The following is a 22,818-nucleotide window of genomic DNA, read 5'->3' on the forward strand; positions in this document are numbered from 1 at the left end:
ATATCACTTCCCATGTGGTAGCTCCGGCTATATCAGGAGACTGACCTAACATACTTTGCTTTGGCTTATTGTAGAGGTGAAGATGGTATGGAACTTGACTGTAGATGATTTTTTTTCTCCCATCAAAGTAGCATGAAAATTGTGTAAAGATTAATGAAATTAATTATTCTATTTTTTCTGTTTTTGTCTCAGTCTAATTGATTCGCTCTTTAAAGGGATTCAGTTTTTAAACCTGTGCAGAAAATATTCATACACTGCAGTGTATTCAGTTTGGAGAATAATGAAATTTAAAGCTTTCCCCGTCATCTTGTATATAAGCACAAATTAAGAATCTTGATTATGTGGTAAAACAATCAATTGGGTGGCAGTGAGTATTTATTGATTACAGAGAAGCTGCTTTTATGAAATGTGATCAGATGCATTTCAGCTGACTGGCTTTACTCCTGGTCTTCCACAGATCTCTGTTGTTTTTTTTTTGTTTGTTTGTTTGTTTTCCTCCCTCCCCCACACCCCCCTTTTTCTGACATCAGAATCTCTCCAGGAGCTGGAAGAAGCATGCTTGGCCACTCCTGAAGCCAAGCTATGGTGATTGCTGCAATCTGACTTGACTTTCTTGATGCTTTGAGGTGGGAAGAAGAATGGACATGTTAATTTTATTTAGATTTTAGGTTAATGGATTAATAGCTGTATTGTAATGTCATTCAGTTTTCCAAAAATATTGCAGTTGCTTACAAGTTGTAAACAAACTCATCTCATAAAGACCAAAGTAAAGTAAATTTGGATGTTGTAGGCCAAGTTATTGTGGAATTAAACAGAAAAGAGGAATGAGATGTTTCCCTAACCCCCATAATATTTTTCCTCTCAATTTATCTTCTTGCTTGAGTGTCAAAGCATCCAGACAAAATATTTTCATGTTTACTTCTTCTCCCAAGTCTCTCCTGGCTCAGCAGTATTCCTGTGGATTCGAATATCCCCATCTTCTTTCTTGATCTATTCTTCAGTAGTTCTAGAGGTCTCAAATCTTTGTCTATGTCAGATCTTCCATGCAGGTTTTCAGTATTTTTGTTTAAACATCACTGATGTCTATGGCCCAGACTTTCAATAATCTTCCTGCAAAGCCAGGTTTTCCAGCAAAATGAATTAATTGCCTCTCATTCCAAACATCATACATCGCAAACTAAAATGACTTCTTAGTTTTTCTACTGCTTTGCATTTGCCACCGGTGCCCAGTCTAAAGAACTAAACAAAAGTGGCACAGATAGGAAGTTCTAGGCAGTTTTTCTTCTTTGGAATATATATTTTTAAATTTGCTGATGTCATATCACTCAGTTTTGACAAATTACCTGTGGGTAAGCAGGAAGGAAAACTTTAAAAGAGTTTCAGTGCGCATTTCAATGATACAGCAGTGGTTGAAGAAATTAGGTATAGCTGCAGAATTTTCAAAAGAGTGAGGAAAAAGCCCTAATATGCTATGATTAAATAACAAGAGCCAAAAATGGTCAGGTCAAAAATATCCTTTTAACAAAAAGAATTCCAAACCAAGTGATACTAAAAATAGAATTTTAAAAATATAAAAAGATCTGACACTTCAATAATCTTTGCTGGTTTATATGTACATTCCTGGTTTATTTTAAATTCAGCCGCCTTGTTCTCTTCATTGATCATCGATGCATCTTAAAAACATTTTATCATTCCTATGTAAACTCTGGACTGTGAACTTAGATTTCTGGAGGAACACGTATTTTTATGGTAACATTAAATTGACTTCATTATTGAAGTGTCAGACAGAAGATTTCTTGAAGCAGTTTTGTGTTCACATGACAGCCTCCAGTACGTAAAGAAGCTTTCATGTGTTGCTACCTATTTTGATCACATAGTTCTTCTGTGGCTTTTAAATATACATGAAATGGATGATTCCTAATAGTGCATTTTTACATTTATCTGTTGCATAAACACCTGTGACTTAACAAGGCAGTCGTTTCATGGTGGAAGTTGTTTCAAATTTCTTATTTCAGAACACTGAATTACAATATTATTTCAGAATGCTTTCATGACCACAATTAGATCATTTTCTTACGTTATGTATTTACAAAGTCCACATAATTCTATGTAGGTCACCATACAAAGTGTGCTGGGAGAGTTTATTATGGAAATATTATATTTCAAGCTTCAAAGGGGCTGGAGTGAAGTGTGTGGGTCCATGTAGGTGTGTAAAACAAGGCTGGCCATTTCCAGAGTAATAGTTGTTTGTTTATTTTAGAAGATAAAACAGTCTTCATCCTGGGATTACTCGGACATGTGAGGAATATATTGTATAGTAGTAAGACAACTATTTTTTTCTTTCCTCTTGGTACCAGCTTGCTATAATATGTATTTATGGAAGATAAATATGGAGGATACTTCTGATCATTGTTAATCTGTGTTTTAAAAGAGATTTTCCCTTACCATTTCTGTTATCCCTTTATTTTGGGATAATATTATTTAATGGTAAAGTTAAGTTCTTAATTTCAACATTAATAACATTCTAAATATAGTTTTAACTGCTAGAAAGGAATGGCCATGTGAGGTCTCTTTATTAATTGGTAAAAATTTACTTCCTTGAGTTTCCTTGGTTTTTATTAGGTGTTATTAAAGGAATTGTGTCTCCCTCTTCCGATGGGCTGGAGCTAAATATGTGTAGAACCAAATAAAGGCAGCTTGCTGTTTTCTTGATCGAGGGTAAGGAATTTTGACAGGAACCTTTGAGTTTGATGTCAGTTAATACAGTGTAGCTCAAAACCAAACGTTCATCTTCTGTAAGTTAGTCACATGGGTAAACCTGCAAGCGCTACCCTTATTCTTATGCTCTTTCTTTTTCCATTCAAATAAATGACATTTTTAATTTAATTGGTTTCCAGTTTTTTAAATACTTGGTAATGATCAACATAACATGTACCAGAGCAAAACACTCTCCTGAGCTGCTTCAAGGTTGGAGTAGTAGATTTTATAATGCTTCATAAAATATACAGTGACTTTGATTGTGAAGAATACCTTGAGCCTAAGAAGGCTACCAACAACATGCAGCAGATTCAAAACTATTTTCTGATAGTTGTACACTGAATTGCCAAAACTTGTTCATTTGAAGGGGGGTGGGGGGAAGTAATGACAGATGTAACCATTATCTTTTAGGGGCTAAAAACTTAATGGCCCATTTCTCAAATGAGTTTTTACAATAAGTAGATAGCTGTATCACACCCTTAAGTGAAGAGCTCATGGACTTTCCTGCATGGTTATTTCCAACCGCAACTCTTCTAACAAGCTCCCAGCGTTGTTTTTGCTTATAAAAGTGGAAATGGACCTGATAAAAATGTTTAGTCTGCAGGACAGTGTTTTATTTATCATATCTCAAAAGAACAATGTTTTGTTGCATTGTGGTCAAAATAGAAGTGACCTTGCTTGTTCACGAGTGTTTGAAGCCTAGAGATAAGAGGCACAGAATAATAGAGTACAATGGAAAGAGTGTAGTGTAATTATTTGTGGCTTGTCAAGTGAAGCCCTTTCGGGCCCCAAGTGATTCAAATCTGGGAACTCTGCACAATTCTGTAAACTAACCATAGCCAGCATCAGAGAAATCTCGCCCAGCTTCTCCGACAGTACTGAAATTGCATCAGTTTGTCATGCACTGAGCATGCCAGCTCCACACAATATCATTTGCTTGCAAATGGGCCTAGCCCTAAAGCCCTGAGACACATTCTTTGGTATCTGACTCTTGGCCTGTGATTTGTCATGTCTCTGGTGCTATCAGCATGAAGTAATTTTAATAGATTCTGATGGTTTGCTTTTGGAAGGCAAAGAATGCACTGTAGATTGTGTCAGGTAACTTTCTGTGGCATGTAACATGGTAGAGGCTCTCATGCTGGTGATAGCCAAACAAAAAGAGTATGGAGAAAAAAGGAAGCTATTTTGTGTGGTATTATTAAAAACTGGTATGGACAGCTTTGGTAACTCTTCTCAGCATTTTCAATTACTTTGTTGCATAAGTCTTGCTCATGTGTAAATAAGAACCCTTTTTCTGTTAATGGTTTGTCATCTTCAGTTGCAAACTGTAAAAATGAATCAGTGATATTGTCTCTTGCCACACAAGCAGAACAACTGCTGAAGTCTGAGATGTAGAAAATAAAAATTTCCAAAGACTGAAACTGTATATGTTGGTACATAATGTAAGGCAAAAATCTTTGTTAAAGTCAATATTAACAATGTAAAGGTTTGGGATTTTTTGAGTGAACCATATATTCACTAGCATATTAGTACCAGGCTTCCCCTTGCAGTAACTTTTTATGCTGCAATACCCCCTATTTGCATCGCATAAAACTGAGATTTCATTAACCCACTGTAGTGCAGAGATTATATGGAGTTAATCACTTAATAGATTCTGGATATAGTAATTATGGAAATTGTTCCAGAAATTGGATCTTTTAACTTATTTAGAACAATTCAGCCACTTAATGAAATAAGTAAATGGCATATTTTGTGCTCATCTTTGAAACCACTAAAATGAAATTATTTTGCCATTGACAACTCTGCTCTTTGCATCATTTTTTTTCAACTGACTGCCTTAATTGATTACTTCTATGATGTTAGAGTCTGCAGCATAGATCTCCAGAATTCTGCTGACACCAATTTATTACCGTAAAAGTGCTGATGTTAGTGATTTCATCCAAGAAACATTCAAAACTGTGTCAGTAATCTGTTGCTAAAAACTGTCAGATCATTGACTCCTGTTGTTTTGGACATGCAAGTATTGATTAACAGGGACTTCTCTGGAGAGCAAAACACATTTCTTTGAGTCCTGTGGAAAGAACATTTTTCTGTTTTCGTGCTGTACATTAGTGTGGAGTACATACACACACTTTAATTTTTATCTGATGGTTTTAAAAATGTTTTTATTAATATTCATTGTATCTCTGTGGAATTCACACAAGGAGTGCTCAGACACAGACCATTTCTTCTGACTTTTCCCTAGGGGATGTCTGACAGGAGAGTAACTCTGAGCTGCCCTGCAGCAAAGCAAGTCTGCGTGAGTCTTTGTTAATTCCTTACCCGCCTCACCCTCTACAGGGGTTTAGCAGCTTGCCTTATCTAAGTGAATGTTAAAATGAGGTTGGATTTTCCTGTCTTTAGTATTTACTCTGAATATATTTAGAATACTGTACTCTATTATAAAGCCCCTGGGAAGTATTTTGGATTGCGATCTGAATTAGTGATCAGTAACATAAAAGTAAAAGATGAAGGAAGTGTTTGGTCTTTAAGTTTGAGGTAGGATGTGCAGGGAGAATTCCATGTCTTTCATTTCTATTGCATTTCCATGAATGTTTTGAGGGATAGTATACTTTTCCTAAATTACTCTGCAGGTTGTTATAGTATGACGTGTATTGAGAGTGTGTGTTAATAGATACATAAATAAAACAAGTTCTTCCTTGTTCCCTAATACCAAACCAGAGTACCAAGTTATACTGTCAACTAGTGGTGGGAGGCACAGCATGGAAGATCCCCTTATAAATCGTGTGTAATAATACTACATCTGTTTCATCAGAGACAGAATAACAGGAAGCAGCAAAAGAACCAATTAATTCAGCCAGTTTAATCTCCTGATAAGTGTATGGGGGAAAAGTGTGTATGTGCATGTCGGACCTGGCTACATTGGCAGACCGAAAAAATTGCGTGAAATGTATGTATGGAAACTTTATGGAAGTTTTAAAGACCCAAAGTGGGAGTCCCACTGCATCATCTCCCTAATCCAGTGTTTATCTCCACACAATCCTCCCCTCATAGGCCAACAATTCTTTTTCCTTCCCCACTTCGTTAATTCTCTTCCTCATTAACCCTATCCCTTCCTGCAGCCTATTAGGTCTGCTACATGGTAGTTGTATTCCCTCCTCTCTGCACTCAGCCTATGCTTCACATAAACATTGAGCTGGGCTCCCTGTTCCTCCTCTTGCTGCTGTTCCTATTGCTGCCACTCTCACCATCTCTTCTCCTCCTGTTGGGTTCTCAGGACTTCGAGCCCACAGCTCTGTCTGAGTCTGACTGAAGGACAAGGGAAAGCTGATGTCAAGGAGGCAGGCTAGGGTGACCAGATAGCAAGTGTGAAAAATTGGGATGGGGTGGGGTGTAATAGGCGCCTGTATAAGAAAAAGCCTTGAATATTGGGACTGTCCCTATAAAATCGGGATAGCTGGTCACCCTAAGGCAGGCTGATTGACTCTGGAAGGAAGGCAGAGTAGCCAGCCATGGGAAGCTGAATAGTAGGGGAGAGTAGGGAACAGACCAAAACCTTCCTCATGCATTGATTGTACTCTTCTGGGAAGAGTTCATATCTCGTGGGTTATGTTCAGTCTGGGGAAATGGAGTGGAGAATTACTTCCCCTTCCCCCTTTTTTTAAACCTGAAAGCTCCTTTTACAGGAATTTTTGCTGCACCAACCATCTCTTCAGTGTCTCTAGCTCGATGTAGGAGAATGGATGCTTCCTCTTTTGCTCTTTGCAAGAATCCTTTTGCTAATGGATTCCTTTTCCCTGGAAAATGAGTATTCTTTTATTTTTTCTCAGTAATTTTGCATTGGGAACTGAGAGCAGTGCTTGGAGCAAATTTGCCTAGCATCAAAGAATTTCCTCTATTCCTTGAACTCCACCAGCCGTATTCAGCAGCTCTTCACTTGCTCTTGCAGCGAAGGGTTTAGCTGCCTCCACCTTTGGTGCCCAATGGGTGAGGGCACCAAGATAGTTTTAACACTTGCCACTGGCCGGCCTGCCTCTCTTTGAGGTACAACACCTTGGAGACAGCAGCAAGGCAGTTTTGAAACAACTCTCTGTCTGGTCCCCACTTGTACCAAGCCACAAAGCCTGCAGTCAAGTTCGGGAAAGAGGAGGAAAGCTCCCTCAATGGAAACCAGTGCAGAGACAATTACCATAAGTCTCCCTTTGTGCTCAGGACTGTTGCAGCAACACCTGCTGCGTTCTCTCCCAACCAGTGCTAGCTCCTCTGAAACAGTTACACTCTTATACCATGTGCTCTCTGTGCTAGATTAGTAGTCGCTCACTATCTGGTTATAAGCAGTGTTGTTGTAGCCATGTTGGTCCCAGGATATGAGAGAGAGAGAAGGTAGGTGAGGTAATGTCTTAAGTAACCTCTAAGTGGTTGTAATGCAGTCAGCAGAGGGCAGAAGGAAATTATGTGGCTGTGCTTGTGTGTGGGTGAGAAATTGCTCTAAAATTCCCTTGAACAGAGGATTCTGGTTCTCAAATCACAAGTTCTCCCAGACCTGCATGGCCATAGGCTCAAAGCCCTGTTTTCTTTACAAAGTGCCAGTGACCAAGCCTTTTTGTAGCCTCTCACTTCTACCATATTCACTACCAGTTGCCTCAGTTTTTCTAAACAAGATGGCTTGCAGAGGCAGGAGTTTTAGATGGCAAGTGGGAGTCTGCAGGCTGATACAATTGCCATCTCATTTTGTCTGCTATGAGTAAGGGACTAAGTTAATACCTGCAGTCTTTCTCCTTAGCCCCCTTGTGCCTTTTTAAAACAAAATAATTTGTTCCTCCAGCATGGTTCAGAATTGGATTTATAACAGCAAAAAACAGTAGAAAATCTGAAGAACTAAAACAGGAAGGGAAACTTTCCTTATTTTTCCCTTTGATAGTATAGATACCTTTTATAGTTCTTATTTTAAAAAAAGTGACCCGTGCATCTCTAAATGTCAATGCAGCAAATCAAAAACTCCTTCCTTTTTTGAAATCTGATTGCTAATAATAATTAAGAGTTGAAACCCATGAAGTGTTGAGCCTCTCTAACTCCCATCACTTAAGTGGGTGTTTAGGTGCTCAGTGCCTTGCCCAATTTTAACCTAAGGTCAGGGAGCGAGCTTTGCTGGCCTGAGCCAAATGCATTATTCCTGTGATTACAATGGTATTCCTGTTGACAAAAAAATAAAGCCGCCTTATCCTCAAAGAATGCCAGTTATCTTTTAAAATATTAGTTTATGCTTGGTATGTTGGCCAAATGAAAAATGAGTCTGACAGCAGATCAAAGTCCCTACTGCTGGAGGGGTAGAGGAGATTACAATGAAGATATAAAAGTATTCTATGTTTGTTTGCCTTTGAGTAATCCCACGTTTTCACCTGATGAAATAAAAATCACGTGGCATTGGGAAAGAAGATGCTGGATTGCGGAAATGACTTAACCGTGCAAAGATTGTAGGATACTCTCAATTGTTGGATGTATGTTCAGTTTCCCATTCAGGTCCATCCAACTCCTGCAAAACAAAGCAAAATCCAAGCAAATGTCCAGAGGCAAGGAGGTACTGTTGACATGTCTTGATCTTCCAATGCTTCCACTGCCCCTTTCACCAATGCAGGATATTGGTTCAGTATATACAAACTGCATATGTGCACACTGTCTCAAGACATGCGTGGTGAAGTGATCAATATCCTCCCTTGACCATGATGAGCTGCAGAAATATAAAGAGTTATGATTTGGCCAAATTTGAGCCAAATTTTCACAGGCATGGTATCCCAGAGAACTTCATGGCATCCCAGAGAACTTCATATATATAAAATCTCCGTATGCATCTGCTCCGTAGAGGCTTGTTAGAGTTTGGCAGCTAAATTCTTTGAAGATTGCCACTGGACTGTGCATGTGCCATCTGCACAGAGCAACGGAGCATGTTCCATCCTGGGGATTCAGAACTAGATAAACTCATGGAGGATAGGTGAATCAATGTGTATCACCAGGATGGGCAGGAATGGTGTCCTTAGCCTCTGTTTGCCAGAAGCTGGGAATGAGCGACAGTGGATGGATCACTTGATGATTACCAGTTCTGTTCATTCCCTCTGAAGCACCTGGCATTGGCTGGCCACTGTCCGAAGACGGGATACTGGGCTAGATGGACCTTTGGTCTGACCCAGTAGGGCTGTTCTTATGTTCTCTTCTGTAAGCAAATAGCTGGGGAACTCACTCTCACTCTTGTGGTGAATCCACCTAGAGGGTAACGGCCTACTACTATTACTCTCTATGTAAAACAGCCAGTTGCTGTATTAGTCCAAGTGGTAGAGGACTGTGCTGTGGATCTAAAAGTTTAAACCCTGTTGATGACACAAGTTTGGACGTAATATGATGTGTTTTCTGGTTTATATTGTTTTTCAGTTTTTTGTTTTAATTAGGCAATTACACACAGCAACAACAAAAACTATGTTAAAAAAATTAAGGTTGCAAAGTCAAGTATTCCAAAGTTAGGAAATTTCAGAATTAAAGAACCCTGTGTGACCTTAATTCGGCCTCCTTGTGTACACATTATGATAATCTTTAATTACACAATCACATGTTATTTTTGGACTGGACTCCGGCCTCAGTCAGTGCACAGGATGGATGGTGATCTGAAAATGAATCATGACTGCAAAGTGAGGGATGCTAGTGTCTGTGGGACCCCTTCCTTATTTGTTGCAGAAGTGGGAAGGTGTGTTGTAAATGAGGCAGGGCATTACAGAAAGAGAATGTCTTCTGGTTCAAGAAGTTGACGGTCACCCAAGAGAAATTAATTCCATCCCTTCCTCTGCCAAAGTTTCTTTGTGATGTTGAGTATGTCGCATAAACCAAAATGTTCACAGTTGCCTACTAATTGTGTGTTCCTAATTTTATGGATGCCATATTTGCAGAAGTGCTGAGCACTCTTAACTGCAATTGCTGTCAATAGGAGATGTGCTTTATATGTCCCTTAAAAATGCCAAGTATTCTGAAAAATCAGATCATAGGTATTTCCAAAATGAGTAGATAGATGCTTTTTGGTAATTTTGGCCTTAATATAGCTGTGTGTTAGTTCCCCAGCTGTAAAATGGGGTGGTAATGCCACCTAATCTCAGTGGAATTGTGAGGATAAATTCATTAATGTTTGTGAAGTACTTGGAGGCTATGGTGAGACCACCATAGAAATGCCCAGGAGGAAGTTACTAGTTTTGTATTCAGTGTAAGGTTTGGATAGTGTGTGTTCAATGTGTGGCCCCAAGCCTTATTTAAGGAGGAGGATAAAAAGAAGTATTGAATAAGTATCTATTTGCTGAATGAGGCAGGAGTCCTGTGGAAAAGCTAGTATATGATGATGTAATTAAAGACTAAATTGTAATAGACACACAAGGGGGCTGAATTAACGTTGCCTTGCAATCTTAATTCTGACATTTCCTATCTTTTGAGTACTTGACTTTGCAACTTTAACACTGTCTTATTGTAGGTTTTTGGATGTATAAAAATTTGTATTTAACAGTTAATATTGTGGTACACAGAAGATTTGAGTGCAATCAATAATGAGTTTCACTGAGTTATCCTGACAAATGATGTCAGATAAACTGCAACAGGCTTTTTAAATGTTTTATAACGTGTCACTGTTTTTCTGTTTTCTTCTTTGCTGTAACTTTGTAAATATTTAAATATGAATACCTAAAATAAAATCTTTATAAATGTTCAGCTGCTGTTGAAGACACAAGGGAGTTGGTGCACTGGCTTAGAATCGTACTGCTGCACTTCAAAAAAAAATATATTTTTGTTTCCACAGTCCATGCAGTTTGCTTCACAGATCTGACTAGTGGTCAAACGGTAGGATGTAGGCCCAACTACTGTTAGTTTTTTGGTAAAGGTCAGAGGTCCAGATTCTGCATCCCTTACATTGAGTACTTGCATTGACATCATTGGTGGGACTACTCATAAGTTACCTAACATGGATCATAGTGACTGCTTGTGGCTTACTATTTGCAGTTGGACTGACTAAATTTAAGCAGTGTATATCTGTGGAAACAATGCAAATGTCAGTAATTATAATTTATTATTATTATTTACTTCTTAGTTTTTAGGAATTTGGGAGGGGGGGGCAGGCTGTGAAAAATGAAGGGGGAGGGGAGGTAAGCTCCCTTTTATGGACACCCAGCCAGCCAGTTAGCTACAAAATCCCTGTTAGTAGCTATTCTCTACTTGCTTTACCTGTAAAGGGTTAAAAAAAACCAACATAGATAAAAGGAAGGGAATGGGCACGTGACCAAAAGAGCCAATGGGAGGGCTACAACTTTTTAAAATTGTGGGGAAAAACTTTCCCTTTGTCTGTCTGTGGTTGTTCTCCTGGAGAACAGGAACAGGGCTGGACTATGCTGTAAGAAGCTTTAAGCCAGTTATAAAAAAAAACATCAAATCATACCTAGAAACTACTTCTTTGAAACCCCAGATATATAAGTAGATCAGGAAATGTGTAAAAAGACATAATTAGGTTTATCTCTTTTATTTCTGTAAGGCTTGTGGGCTCCTCTATGCTAACCTCCAAATGCTTTTGTTTTGCTTGTAACTGTTAAGCTGGACCTCAAGAAAACCATTTTTGATGCTTAATTATTATATTTACTCTTTTTAAATCTAGCAATAGCCTAAGTTCCAGATGTATTTTCTTTCTTTTTGTTTTTAATAAAATTTACCTTTTTTAAGAACAGGATTGGGTTTTTTGTGTCCTAAGAGGTTTGTGCATATGTTGTTTAATTAGCTGGTGACAACAGCAGATTTCATTTGTTTTCTTTCTCAGCTCTTCCTCAGAGAGGGGGGTGGAAGTGCCTGAGGATACCCCACAGGGAGAAATTCCCAAGGTGCGCCTTCCTGGAATCAAAGGGGTTTTTTTGCATTTGGGTGGTGGCAGCATCTATCCATCCAAGGGCAGAGAGAAGCTGTAACCGTGGGAGTTTAATACAAGCCTGGAGTGGCCTGTATTAATTTTTAGAATATTTGTGGGCCCCCATCTTCTGCACTCGAAGTGCCAGCGTGGGGAATCAGCCTTGACACGGGCTGATTCTAAACTAGTATTGTAACCCCTGCAAGCACACTACCACTAGAGATTGAAACAAAAAAACCCTCTTGTGACAGTTTATAGCCACATCTTGAAGAACAGAACAGTTTTTAAAACTGGGGGGTAAAAGTCTGAGTCTGATTTTTGCTGTATGCAAATACTGTTCAATCCTTATACTCCTCTCTCTCTCCTAAAGTACAGTAGGAAAGTTGCCTATGGTTTTCAAGACTGAGATTTAACATTGCTTTCTCCCACTAGACACTTGGGTCCATGTTGTCCTGTTTTCTTCAGTGAGGCAGGATTTCACCCTCAGATTTATTTGGTGGCTTGTTTCCCTCCATCTTCCCTTCACACTTGCATGGTAAACTATACACATGCATGCTTTTGAAGAGAGGCTGATGGTAGAAGTAGCGCCCTCAGAAGACTTGGATAGTAGAAAACTTTGTTTTCTTTGCGTTAACCATGGATTGGGGAATTGTTTTTTAATGAAAAACAATATTTAGCATTTTAAATAACCAGCCATGCTCTGTTTCCTGTCTAGATTGTGTGATTTCTTGAAACAGTTTATTATAGTGTAGCTCTTATTTATTTTATGAGTGGTTTGATGGGCTGTAATAATGGATATTGCATTAAAAGCAAATGTCAAACACTTGATGACTTCAGACTTTAGAAATGACTACGTTTATATCTAGCAATTTTTAATTAATACTTTGCTTTTAAACTAGTAAGAGAGCATAATGGGTTGTGAAGTAAGTGTGTGACAACATTTTATTATTCATTTGGCTCAATAACAAATTTGTATACTAAAACAGATAAGTTAATATTTATACACAATCTTAACCCTAATTTATTTGCATAGCATGGACAATAGAAATCTTAATATGATTCACTGGGTAGATTTTGGTAATAACTGTTCATATTTAATTGGGTGAATACATTACATGCAGCTAAAACTCATTTTAAAATGGCTTTTATTAAATTAACATGACATTTATTTCCATTAAATCATTTTTAAGAAAAGTTCAGTTGTTATTAATTTAAGATCTATGTGATAACATGCAAGATATCTTAACTGTAAATACTGGTATATGGTGTACAGGAACTAAAAGTAAGAGAAGTGTTATGTTCATTATCTAGTTTAATCTTCCAGAAGATTATTAAAATTAGTGATTTTTCTATAACATAATTCTAGGTCTAATCACGTGGAACAATCAGAGCATTATTTATAACTGACCAAGTTACATAAGATACATAAATAAAATCTTTATGTGGAAACTGTCCCTACAAATTAACTGTGTGCTATACAGAATGACTGTACTGTGTTGTGCCATTACTCACATGTCTGACTAACAGACCAGTAGGGGTCACTGTGTGCATAGATTTAAGTCAGCTAAGTAATTTAAATTAATTTTTAAAATTACATGTTCAATTACATTTTAAAATAAAATAAAAGGGAGGGAAAATCCTAGAGGTTGTCAGAAAATGATGTGAACTTTTTGATCAGAAAAAGGCAGCTATCTGATTAATTGGTTTTCTTCTTTTATTTGTTTGTATTTTTCTGTTGTCTTTTAACTTGGGGTGTCTACAAATAGTATATACAACAGTATGTATGGCCAAGATTTTACAAGATGACTACGGAGTTTGGTTTCAGTGTTCCAGCCGTATTAGTCTGTATCCGCAAAAAGAACAGGAGTACTTGTGGCACCTTAGAGACTAACCAATTTATTTGAGCATAAGCCTTCATGGGCTCCAGCCCACTTCATCAGATGCATGGAATGGAACATATAGTAAGAATATATATATACATTCAGAGAACGTGTGTGTGTGTGTGTGTGTGTGTATATATATATCTCATACAGAGAACATGAAAAGCTGGAAGTTGCCATACCAACTCTAAGAGGCTAATTAATCAAGATAAGCTATTATCATCAGGAGAAAAAAAAAATATAGTGATAATCAAGATGGCCCATTTCAGACAGTTGGCAAGAAGGTGTGAGAAGGATACTTAACATGGGGAAATAGATTCAATTTGTGTAATGACCCAGCCACTCCCAGTCTCTATTCAAGCCCAAGTTAATGGTATGTATCTAGTTCAAAAATTAATTCCAGTTCAGCAGTTTCTCGTTGGAGTCTGTTTTTGAAGATTTTCTGTTGCAAAATTGCCACCTTTAAGTCTGTTACTGAATGACCAGAGGGGTTGAAGTGTTTTCCGACTGGTTTTTGAATGTTATGATTCCTGATGTCAGATTTGCGTCCATTTATTCTTTTGTGTAGAGACTGTCCGGTTTGGACAATGTACATGGCAGAGGGGCATTGCTGGCGCATGATGGCATATATCACATTGGTAGATGTGCAGGTGATCGAGCCCCTGATGGCGTGGCTAATGTGATTAGATCCTGTGATGGTGTCACTTGAATAGATATGTGGACAGAGTTGGCAACGGGATTTGTTGCAAGGATAGGTTCCTGGGTTAGTGTTTTTGTTATGTGGTGTGTGGTTGCTGGTGAGTATTTGCTTCAGGTTGGTCAGCTGTCTGTAAGCAAGGACTGGTCTGTCTCCCAAGATCTGCAAGAGTGAGGGATCCCCTTTCAGAATAGGTTGTAGATCTTTGACGATGCACTGGAGAGGTTTTAGTTGGGGGCTGAAGGTGACGGCGAGTGGCGATCCGTTATTTTCTTTGTTGGGCCTGTCCTGTAGTAGGTGACTTCTGGGTACTCTTCTGGCTTTGTCAATCTGTTTCTTCACTTCAGCAGGTGGGTATTGTAGTTGTAAGAATGCTTGATAGAGATCTTGTAGGTATTTGTCTCTGAGGGATTGGAGCAAATGTGGTTGTATCTTAGAACTTGGCTGTAGACAATGGGTCATGTGGTGTGTCCTGGATGGAAGCTGGAGGTATGTAGGAAAGTATAGCAGTCAGTAGGTTTCCGGTATAGGGTGGTGTTTATGTGACCATCGCTTATTAGCGCAGTAGTGTCCAGGAAATGGACCACTTGTATGGATTGGTCTTGACTGAGGTTGATGGTGGGATGAAAATTGTTGAAATCATGGTGGAATTCCTCAAGGGCTTCTTTTCCATGGGTCCATCATCAGTGTAGCCATGGTCACATACAATAATAGCTCATCTTAATTAATTAACCTCTTAGAGTTGGTATGGCAACTTCCAGCTTTTCATGTTCTCTGATGTATGTATATTTTCTTACTATATGTTCCATTCTATGCATCTGATGAAGTGGGCTGTAGCCCACAAAAGCTTATGCTCAAATAAATTTGTTAGTCTCTAAGGTGCCACAAGTACTCCTGTTCTTTTTACAGAGTTTGGGTGTCTCAATGTTTGGGTGCCCAACTTGAATCAACTGAAAGGTGACTGATTTTTAGAGAGTGAATTTACTCAGCACTTGCTGAAAATCAAGTGCTTTTAAGGTGTGTCTGGGCACTCAAAGTCACTGATAATTTTGTAAAATCTTAGCCATATATGTTTAGGCTCAAGCAGAGTCAAATGCTGAGTGTGGGAGGAGAGAGAGAGAGGGAGAGATTCAAAACAAATGGTTCAGTGCTGTTTTTCTCCTTCCTCTTCCCTTCCGTAAACCAAAACTTAAAATTTTGTTTAACAAACCAGAGTGAACACACTAAACACACTTTTCCTTTTAAAATAAGCATATGGGTTTAATTTTTGGCCAACATGGACTGCCAGTGAAAAAGGGAACACAGTTTAGGAAAGGATATAACAATCCAGAGCAGTATTCTGTCCTTTAAGGCCAAGTGGATGGGTATTGGGAAAACATGGAAAGTCTTTACTCCCTTAATGCTGATCATGAAGTGGAAATCAAGATGACTCTGAATCATGTCAGAGCAAAATGTGAGACCCGTCTGTTTGCAGAGTTTTTCTATAACAGTAACACTTGAAGAATGTCCCAGAAAAAATTTCTGATGATAAACATTAGAATTAATTTCTGTGTGAAACACCCTCTATGTTTATGTGCGTAGGCATTTGCGTGTGTGTGCATGTGCACACACATATACACCCATCTATTAATGGCTATTTCTGAGGGAGATATGAAGAATTGTTCATCAGACCACATGTTACTTAATGTAATATTTTTGGCACCCTGATCTCTAGTGAGCATTAGGAATTCATAGACAATTCACTAAGTTGTTTAGCACTCCAGGATCTGTATTGGTTGTTCCTATTTCTGTTTTTATCCCTTGGACATTCATCTCTTCCACCCTTACTGCCACAGTTTTTGTATATGCACTGTTCTGTCCGGCAATAATGTATTGTGGAGTTCACATATACACCTTGGGTCTGATCCAAAACTTACTGAAGTCTATTTGAGTCTTTCCCTTGATGTCAGTGGGTTTTGGATCAGGCCCCTTTTGCATGGCAAGAGAGAATGGATAGTCTTATGGTTAAAGCAAAAGGATGAGAGTTGGGAGATGTCAGTTCAGTTTCTGGCTCTGGTAAGTCATTTGAGGTGGGATCCATGAAGGGACTTGTGCTTTGCAACTCTGAGTGTCCTAGAGCCTAACTTTTAGGCATCCAGAAAATCACAGGAACCACACTGTGATTCACAAAGTCTGAATTACATGCCTAGGCTACCTATACAATGAATGGAACCTAAAAATGCAATCCACAAAAGCCAGCATGTTAGGTGCAAAGCCACCTAAGCCAGCTAGTGGGCGATGTTGACAAGAGAGGTGTGTGCACAGAGATAGGTGCCTAAGTCCAGGTTGCTGGGAGGTGCCCATTGCAAGCCTAGATAGGAAGATGACAGGAACCCAGCACCTGGAGTTGGATGGCTTAGGCACCTAAGCTGCCACTTGTGGAAATGAGTTAGGCTTTTGCCTTGCTTTACACAAAACAACAGCAGCAGAAGGAGGTCGTGCTACACACCTTATAACTTTTAGCATGGTGGTTAAAGTACTCACCTGAGATATGGGAGAAGAAGGTTCAATTCCCCGCCTGCCTGAAGGGAAGAAAAGAATTTGAACAGGGATCTCTCACCCCAGAGTGCTCTAACCACTGAGCTATGGCATATTTTAATGTGGGGCTCCCTCAGTCTCTCCTATTGAAGCTATTGCACTGTGGGCAGGAAACTGGACTTGGGGTCTTCCACTTCCCAGGTGGGTGCCCTAACCACTGGGTACCCCTGCTCCAATCACTCATTATTTATCCACAGTGGAACAGCTTCAACAGGAGGGACTGAGGTAGTCCCATATCAGGCTGTCCCATAGCTTGGTGGGTAAAGCAGTGATCCTTGGACTGCAGCTCATGAGCTGCAAGTGGTTCTTTAATGTGTCTCCTGCAGCTCTTTGCAGCACATATTAAAACACTGTGTGATTTAATTATTAACCGATCTAAGTTAACCAATCAGGATGCTTTTACTATGTTATTAACCAATTAACTTACACAAAGTTATTAATTTACGCGATGTGAGAATTTTTTATTTATATATATATATATATATATATATATATGTACACACACACACACACACACAATATTTCCCCTGTCATACTGTTTAAATATGAATAGTGCTATAGTAAACAAAACAGTGAATTCACACTACTATGGCTCTTCTAGGTAATGTTGGTCTCTAATTTGGCTCCTGAACTACTGAGGTAGAGCATTCTCCCAAGATGTGGGAGACCCCTGTTCAAATCTTTTCTTGCCCACTGGCAGCTAAACGTTATAAGGTGGGCATCACCGCTGCCTCATGCTACTACTCTGGAGATATTTTGACTGGACCCAGTCTGGTAGGTGTGCTTAGAGGCTGCTACACACAACTTAGGTAGGCGAATGCTTATCTTCCCCCTGTTTGTGAATTGCTCTGGGACTTAGGCAGGAAATAGGTGCTCAGATGCCTAGAATACAGCAGCATTACATATGTTTCGGGGTCTAAAACTTAGGTTGCAAGTGAGTTTACATGCCAACAGGTTAATTAGCAGCCAGGCGGGAGTTTCTTGGATCATAGTTGTCAAGGTTCCTTCCACACTGTGAACTCTAGGGTACAGATGTGGGGACCCGCAAGAAACCCCCCTAAGCTTATTTTTACCAGTTTAGGTTAAAACTTCCCCAAGGCGCAAACTATTTTACCTTTTTTCCTTGGATTTTATTGCTGCCACCACCAAGCATCTAACAGATATATAACAGGAAAAGAGCCTGCTTGGAAACATCTTTCCCCTCAAAATCCTCCCCAAACCCTACACCCCCTTTCCTGGGGAAGGCTTGATAAAAATCCTCACCAATTTGCATAGGTGAACACAGACCCAAACCCTTGGATCTTAAGAACAATGAAAAAGCAATCAGGTTCTTAAAAGAAGAATTTTAATTGTAGAAAAAAAGTAAAAGAATCACCTCTGTAAAATCAGGGTGGTAAATACCTTACAGGGTAATCAGATTCAAAACATAGAGAATCCCTCTAGGCAAAACCTTAAGTGACAAAAAGACACAAAAACAGGAATATACATCCCATTCAGCACAGCTATTTTATCAGCCATTTAAACAAAACAGAATCTAATGCATATCTAGCTAGATTACTTACTAAGTTCTAAGACTCCATTCCTGTTCTGTTCCCGGCAAAAGCATCACACAGACAGAGCAAACCTTTGTTTCTCCCCCCCTTCAGCTTTGAAAGTATCCTGTCTCCTCATTGGTCATTTTGGTCAGGTGCCAGCGAGGTTATCCTAGCTTCTTAACCCTTTTAGGTGAAATCCCTGAAATCCTCTGGCCGGGAGGGATTTTAAAGGTGTTTAACCTTCCCTTTATACTTATGATAACAGTGGTGCCACATGCAGGATTTAGGTGCCTACTTCTGGGGTTTAGCAAAAACAACGAGGAGTCCTTGTGGCACTTTAGAGACTAATAAATTTATTTGGGCATAAGCTTTCGTGGGCTAAAACCCACTTCATCAGATGCCACAAGGACTCCTTGTTTTTTTTTTGCTGATACAGACTAACATGGCTACCACTCTGAAATCTGGGGTTTAGGTGTCTGTTGCTTTGTGGATCCCACCTTTAGTGCCTGGTCCTGCAATTGACTCAATAAGGAAACAAGTATCCACCAATATAGAGTCAATTGAAGGATTGGGGCCTTAATCTCTGCCTCAGTTCCTCTTCTGAAAAATAGTAATAATCCTTTCGTATGTCTCTGTGTTGTTACAAGAGTAAAATCATTAATGTTTGTGAGGCTCTCATATATTGCAATGTTTGGGAGCAGAGAAAGCAGTATATAAATGCCTAGATAGAGAGGTACTAGGCAAGTATTTTTCCTATTTTTCTGCGGCTGCTCTGAACCTTCTGGATTTGGCTCATGGTCAATAACTATAAATTTGTGCTTATCCATTCTGACTACACAAAAATGTCTCACAAGATTATCTCTATGGCTTTTTCTGTTCATATAAATTTGTTAAAATTTTAGGTGTATTTGGGTAATTTTGTTTTTGTTTTTCATTTAATTTTGTTTTTTCATTTAAAATGTATCTGTCGGTAACTTTGGAGGTGGTAACTTATACGCAGAGAGATGAATATAGGGAGAGGAGTCCAAGAAATTGATGGCAAAATCATAGGTGCTGGAACTACGGGTGCTAGGGTTGCTGCCGCACCCTCTGGCTTGAAGTGGTTTTCTTTATATACAGGGTTTACAGCTTGCTTCAGTGGGTCTCAGCAGCCCCCCTATAAATTGTTCCAGCACCCCTTGGCAAAATCCACTTAAGCAGGAAAAAAATCCAGTTCCCTCCTCCTTGCCAAACATCCCCAGGACTGCACGGGAGCAAGAAGGTTGACTGGCATAAAACTGAGCCCCTCTTTTTATTATAGTTCATGTTTTATTTTTTACTTGGTAAGTTTTTCAAGAAAAGGTGATAATTTCTGTGCTTGCAAAATGTACCACCTTCAAATGGTTAGTGGTAAATTTTGATAGGAATATAACAACTCTGGCATGCTTTTTACCAGATGCTATGAACAGCTGTCAAGTTTGTTGTGCCATCTCAATGCATTTACAAACAATTTTAATTCGGTGGACGTGAACCTTACAGCATCATGGTGTTGGGTTTTTGTTTCTTTGTTTTTCCTCTTCTGTTTGATGTCTGCATTGTCTGTGGAGTTCTATTTAAATAATAGTTTTCCCTTTTTTCCCCCCTCCGTGTCTGATGGTTGCTCTTGTTTTAGTCTTTTAAAAAAAAATCACATTTCTTGACACTGTTGCTTTAATCTCTATGGCGCTGTTCTTCAAAATGAACACCATGCTCAAGTGTTCATTTATGAGACACTAGTAGTCAAAACCCTCTTTGTGTGCGCTGCTATAGCAACAAAAATAAACAGGAAATTAAATTTTATTTGTAAATATTTTTAAACTATAACTGCTGGTACAGTAGACACGAAGCTATTTGCAGAATTCTCTATTGGCCCACATTAATGGTCTCATATTGACATGCCAGAAAACTATCAAGAAAAAATTCATACAGGTAGCTGGTAATACTGATGGTTTATAATCGCACATAGTATATTCCACTAAGTTAGAACAATTAAGTTATTTACTCTGATAGTTAATGTTAATTATTTCTGCTTAGTTAGGATATTATTAGCACCTTCTGCTAAATGGAGACACATTTAGCTGGTGCCAAGTAATTAAATAGTGTTTAACCAGATGTTATTAAATGTTAAATTTTGAGGCCTAGTGGTTTTTTAAAAGAGAAACTGTGTTCCAGTGTATTTGTTTAGACTGAAATAATAAAAGACATCTATACAAGGCTCTAGACACCCTAACATATCATTAGTAATACAGCAAAATCCCAGCATCATTAAAATATAAATTCAAATAGGATCTCAGCCAAACAGCTACAGGAGGGGAGTGGGAAAGGGAATCCTTTCCAGGCCTTCATCTTTGATGGAAGCATACCCACAGCCCTCTCCAAAAGGCAGATGTCTCTTGCAGCATTCCCAGAAGGTCACCAAATTTGGGCTATTTTGGACCAAGTTGAGGGAACAAGTTCCGTGGTCCCAGAGGAGATATAAGTATAAGTATTGTATTCAGTATAGTATTTTATGATTTCGAGAGCTTTCAGTTTTAAATGACCTCTTAAGAGTGATAAGAGTTGAACAGGTGGTCCACTAGGAAGTCCCAATTCTTTCTGTCTTTCTTTCTCAGTTTCAAGAATAGATCTGCTTCACTTTAAAGTACAGCAGTGGGTAAAGCTGGGCTCTGAGCAACTGCAGCATGTAAATCCTATCTCTGAAGGAGCTGTCCTTCCTGGGTGCTCCCAGAACACGATGCCAAGAACCTGGCTGCAGGTTAAGATGCTGAGGCAGGGAAGAAGAGTTGCTACATCCTGGAGCTGCTCTAAGATGCTAAGCCTCTCGAGGTAGTGGGGTCAGTGTGTAATTGAACCAGGGCAATGGCTGAATATTCTGGGTCTCCCAGATGAGTAGAGTAGGTGGTCTTGCCAGGGAGAGGCATGAGATGGTTGTGAAGATGGGCAAAGGGGCATAATATGGAAGGAAGGTACTAGAGTTGAGTCATGGGGCCCCCTCTTGGAAGTTGTGGTTGGAGATGCTCCGAGTTATCATGCTCCTGCCCTGCTTACTACAGAGTAGCAGTTAAGCAATGAAAACATAATGCTGAACAGTTTGAGCCACCTGAATAGTCATTCCAAACATTACCAGGTTTTAAGTAATATTTTGATGGCCTTTCCCACAGATAACTTACATGTGCTAATAGTACCAGTATAGCTAAAAAGCAATAGTTTAGATGGTCAGGGGGGTCACTATTTATGTCTCTATTAAAAGTTCCTTTCAAACAGAAGTCAAAGTAGTGCAGAACACTTGTGTTTTAGTAAACCTTTCATAACACATCAGCCGACTATGGCACTAAAATCTATTCCTTTCCAATACCAAAGCAAGAAGCCTTTCATGCATAATGAATTGAAATATTAGTTTTTCTTTTGACTTTGACTTAAACTCCATAGAGTTTAACTAGGAAAACAGAAAAGTCATTACTTCAGCTCGTGTGCCTTTCTGGAAAGAAGTAATGATAATGCTGCAGGCGTGCTTTGAGCAATGATCCAGGCATTTACTCAGTTCATATATCCCTGTCATGAAGAGTCAGTTCTGTTCTTTTGAAGTCATATCCAGTGATGTGGGCTTCCTGTGAATCATTTAGTAAGTACAAAAGTCTTCTGTCTCCTTTAAAAAAAAATGTCTGTGGTGTTTGGTTTTTTTACAATGAAATCAAAGAGTGTTGAGATCATGTCATAAATGCAAACAAGTAACTTTGATTGTCATTATGCAGTTAGTACTTGGTAAATGCTGTAGGTAATTGAAGCAGAACATACAATGAATAAAACTGGAAAACTGGGCTAGATTCACAAAGGGACTTAAGTGCCTTATTGCCACTTTTAGCCCCTAAGTCCCAGATTTAGGAGCCACTGGTATTGACAGTACCCCTGATCAGCTGCCGCTGAACCCCATAGGCACCTAAACTTGCTTGGCATCTAAGTGTTTGCAGAAAAATATTCTGGGTGTTACTGCCTCTGAGCATGCACACTGCTGCCTCGCTTTAGCTGTCCAGATGCCTGCGCCCAAAAGGGTTTCATGAGCCAGGTGAAGATAGGCGTTCCTTCACCTAACCCTCCTGCAGGGCCTGATGTGGTAGGCGTGTTCAGAGCATGCCCAGCTCCACACAGAATGGCTAGTAGAGGGGGGAAGGCAAAGCCCTTTCTCATAACTTTTAGCTTAGTGGTTACTGTATTCACCTGGAATATTGGACACCCCTAGTTCAAGTCACCCCTTATACCTGAGGAGGAACAAGGAATTTGAACAGGGATCTGCCAGCTCGCAGGTGAGCGCGCTAACCACTGGACTATGAGATATTTTGAGTGGCGCTACCTCAGTCTCTCCTGTTGAAGCTGTTCCATTTTGGATTAAATAATTAGAGAGTAGTTGGCTGAGAAAAAAACGTGCATGCATGAGAATGACCCAGG

At 39.2% G+C, this 22,818-nt stretch overlaps 1 protein-coding gene across 3 annotated transcripts in view; it reads left to right on the top strand.

The window, feature by feature from the left end:
- SNX24 (sorting nexin 24) overlaps window positions 1-22,818 on the top strand; it is a 147,048-nt gene that overhangs the window by 14,273 nt on the left and 109,957 nt on the right. The window contains exon 1 of one of the 3 annotated variants that reach the window (XM_073344837.1): window positions 4,991-5,056. The exons of the other annotated variants lie outside the window; for them this stretch is intronic. Within the exon in view, the coding sequence (XP_073200938.1) occupies window positions 5,006-5,056 (51 nt within the window). The 5' untranslated portion in view covers window positions 4,991-5,005. Of the gene's footprint in view, window positions 1-4,990; window positions 5,057-22,818 lie in introns of those variants that run through there. 3 annotated transcript variants of the gene reach the window in all.

This window comes from Lepidochelys kempii, chromosome 5, assembly GCF_965140265.1.
Source record: "Lepidochelys kempii isolate rLepKem1 chromosome 5, rLepKem1.hap2, whole genome shotgun sequence".
Taxonomy (NCBI): domain Eukaryota; kingdom Metazoa; phylum Chordata; order Testudines; family Cheloniidae; genus Lepidochelys; species Lepidochelys kempii.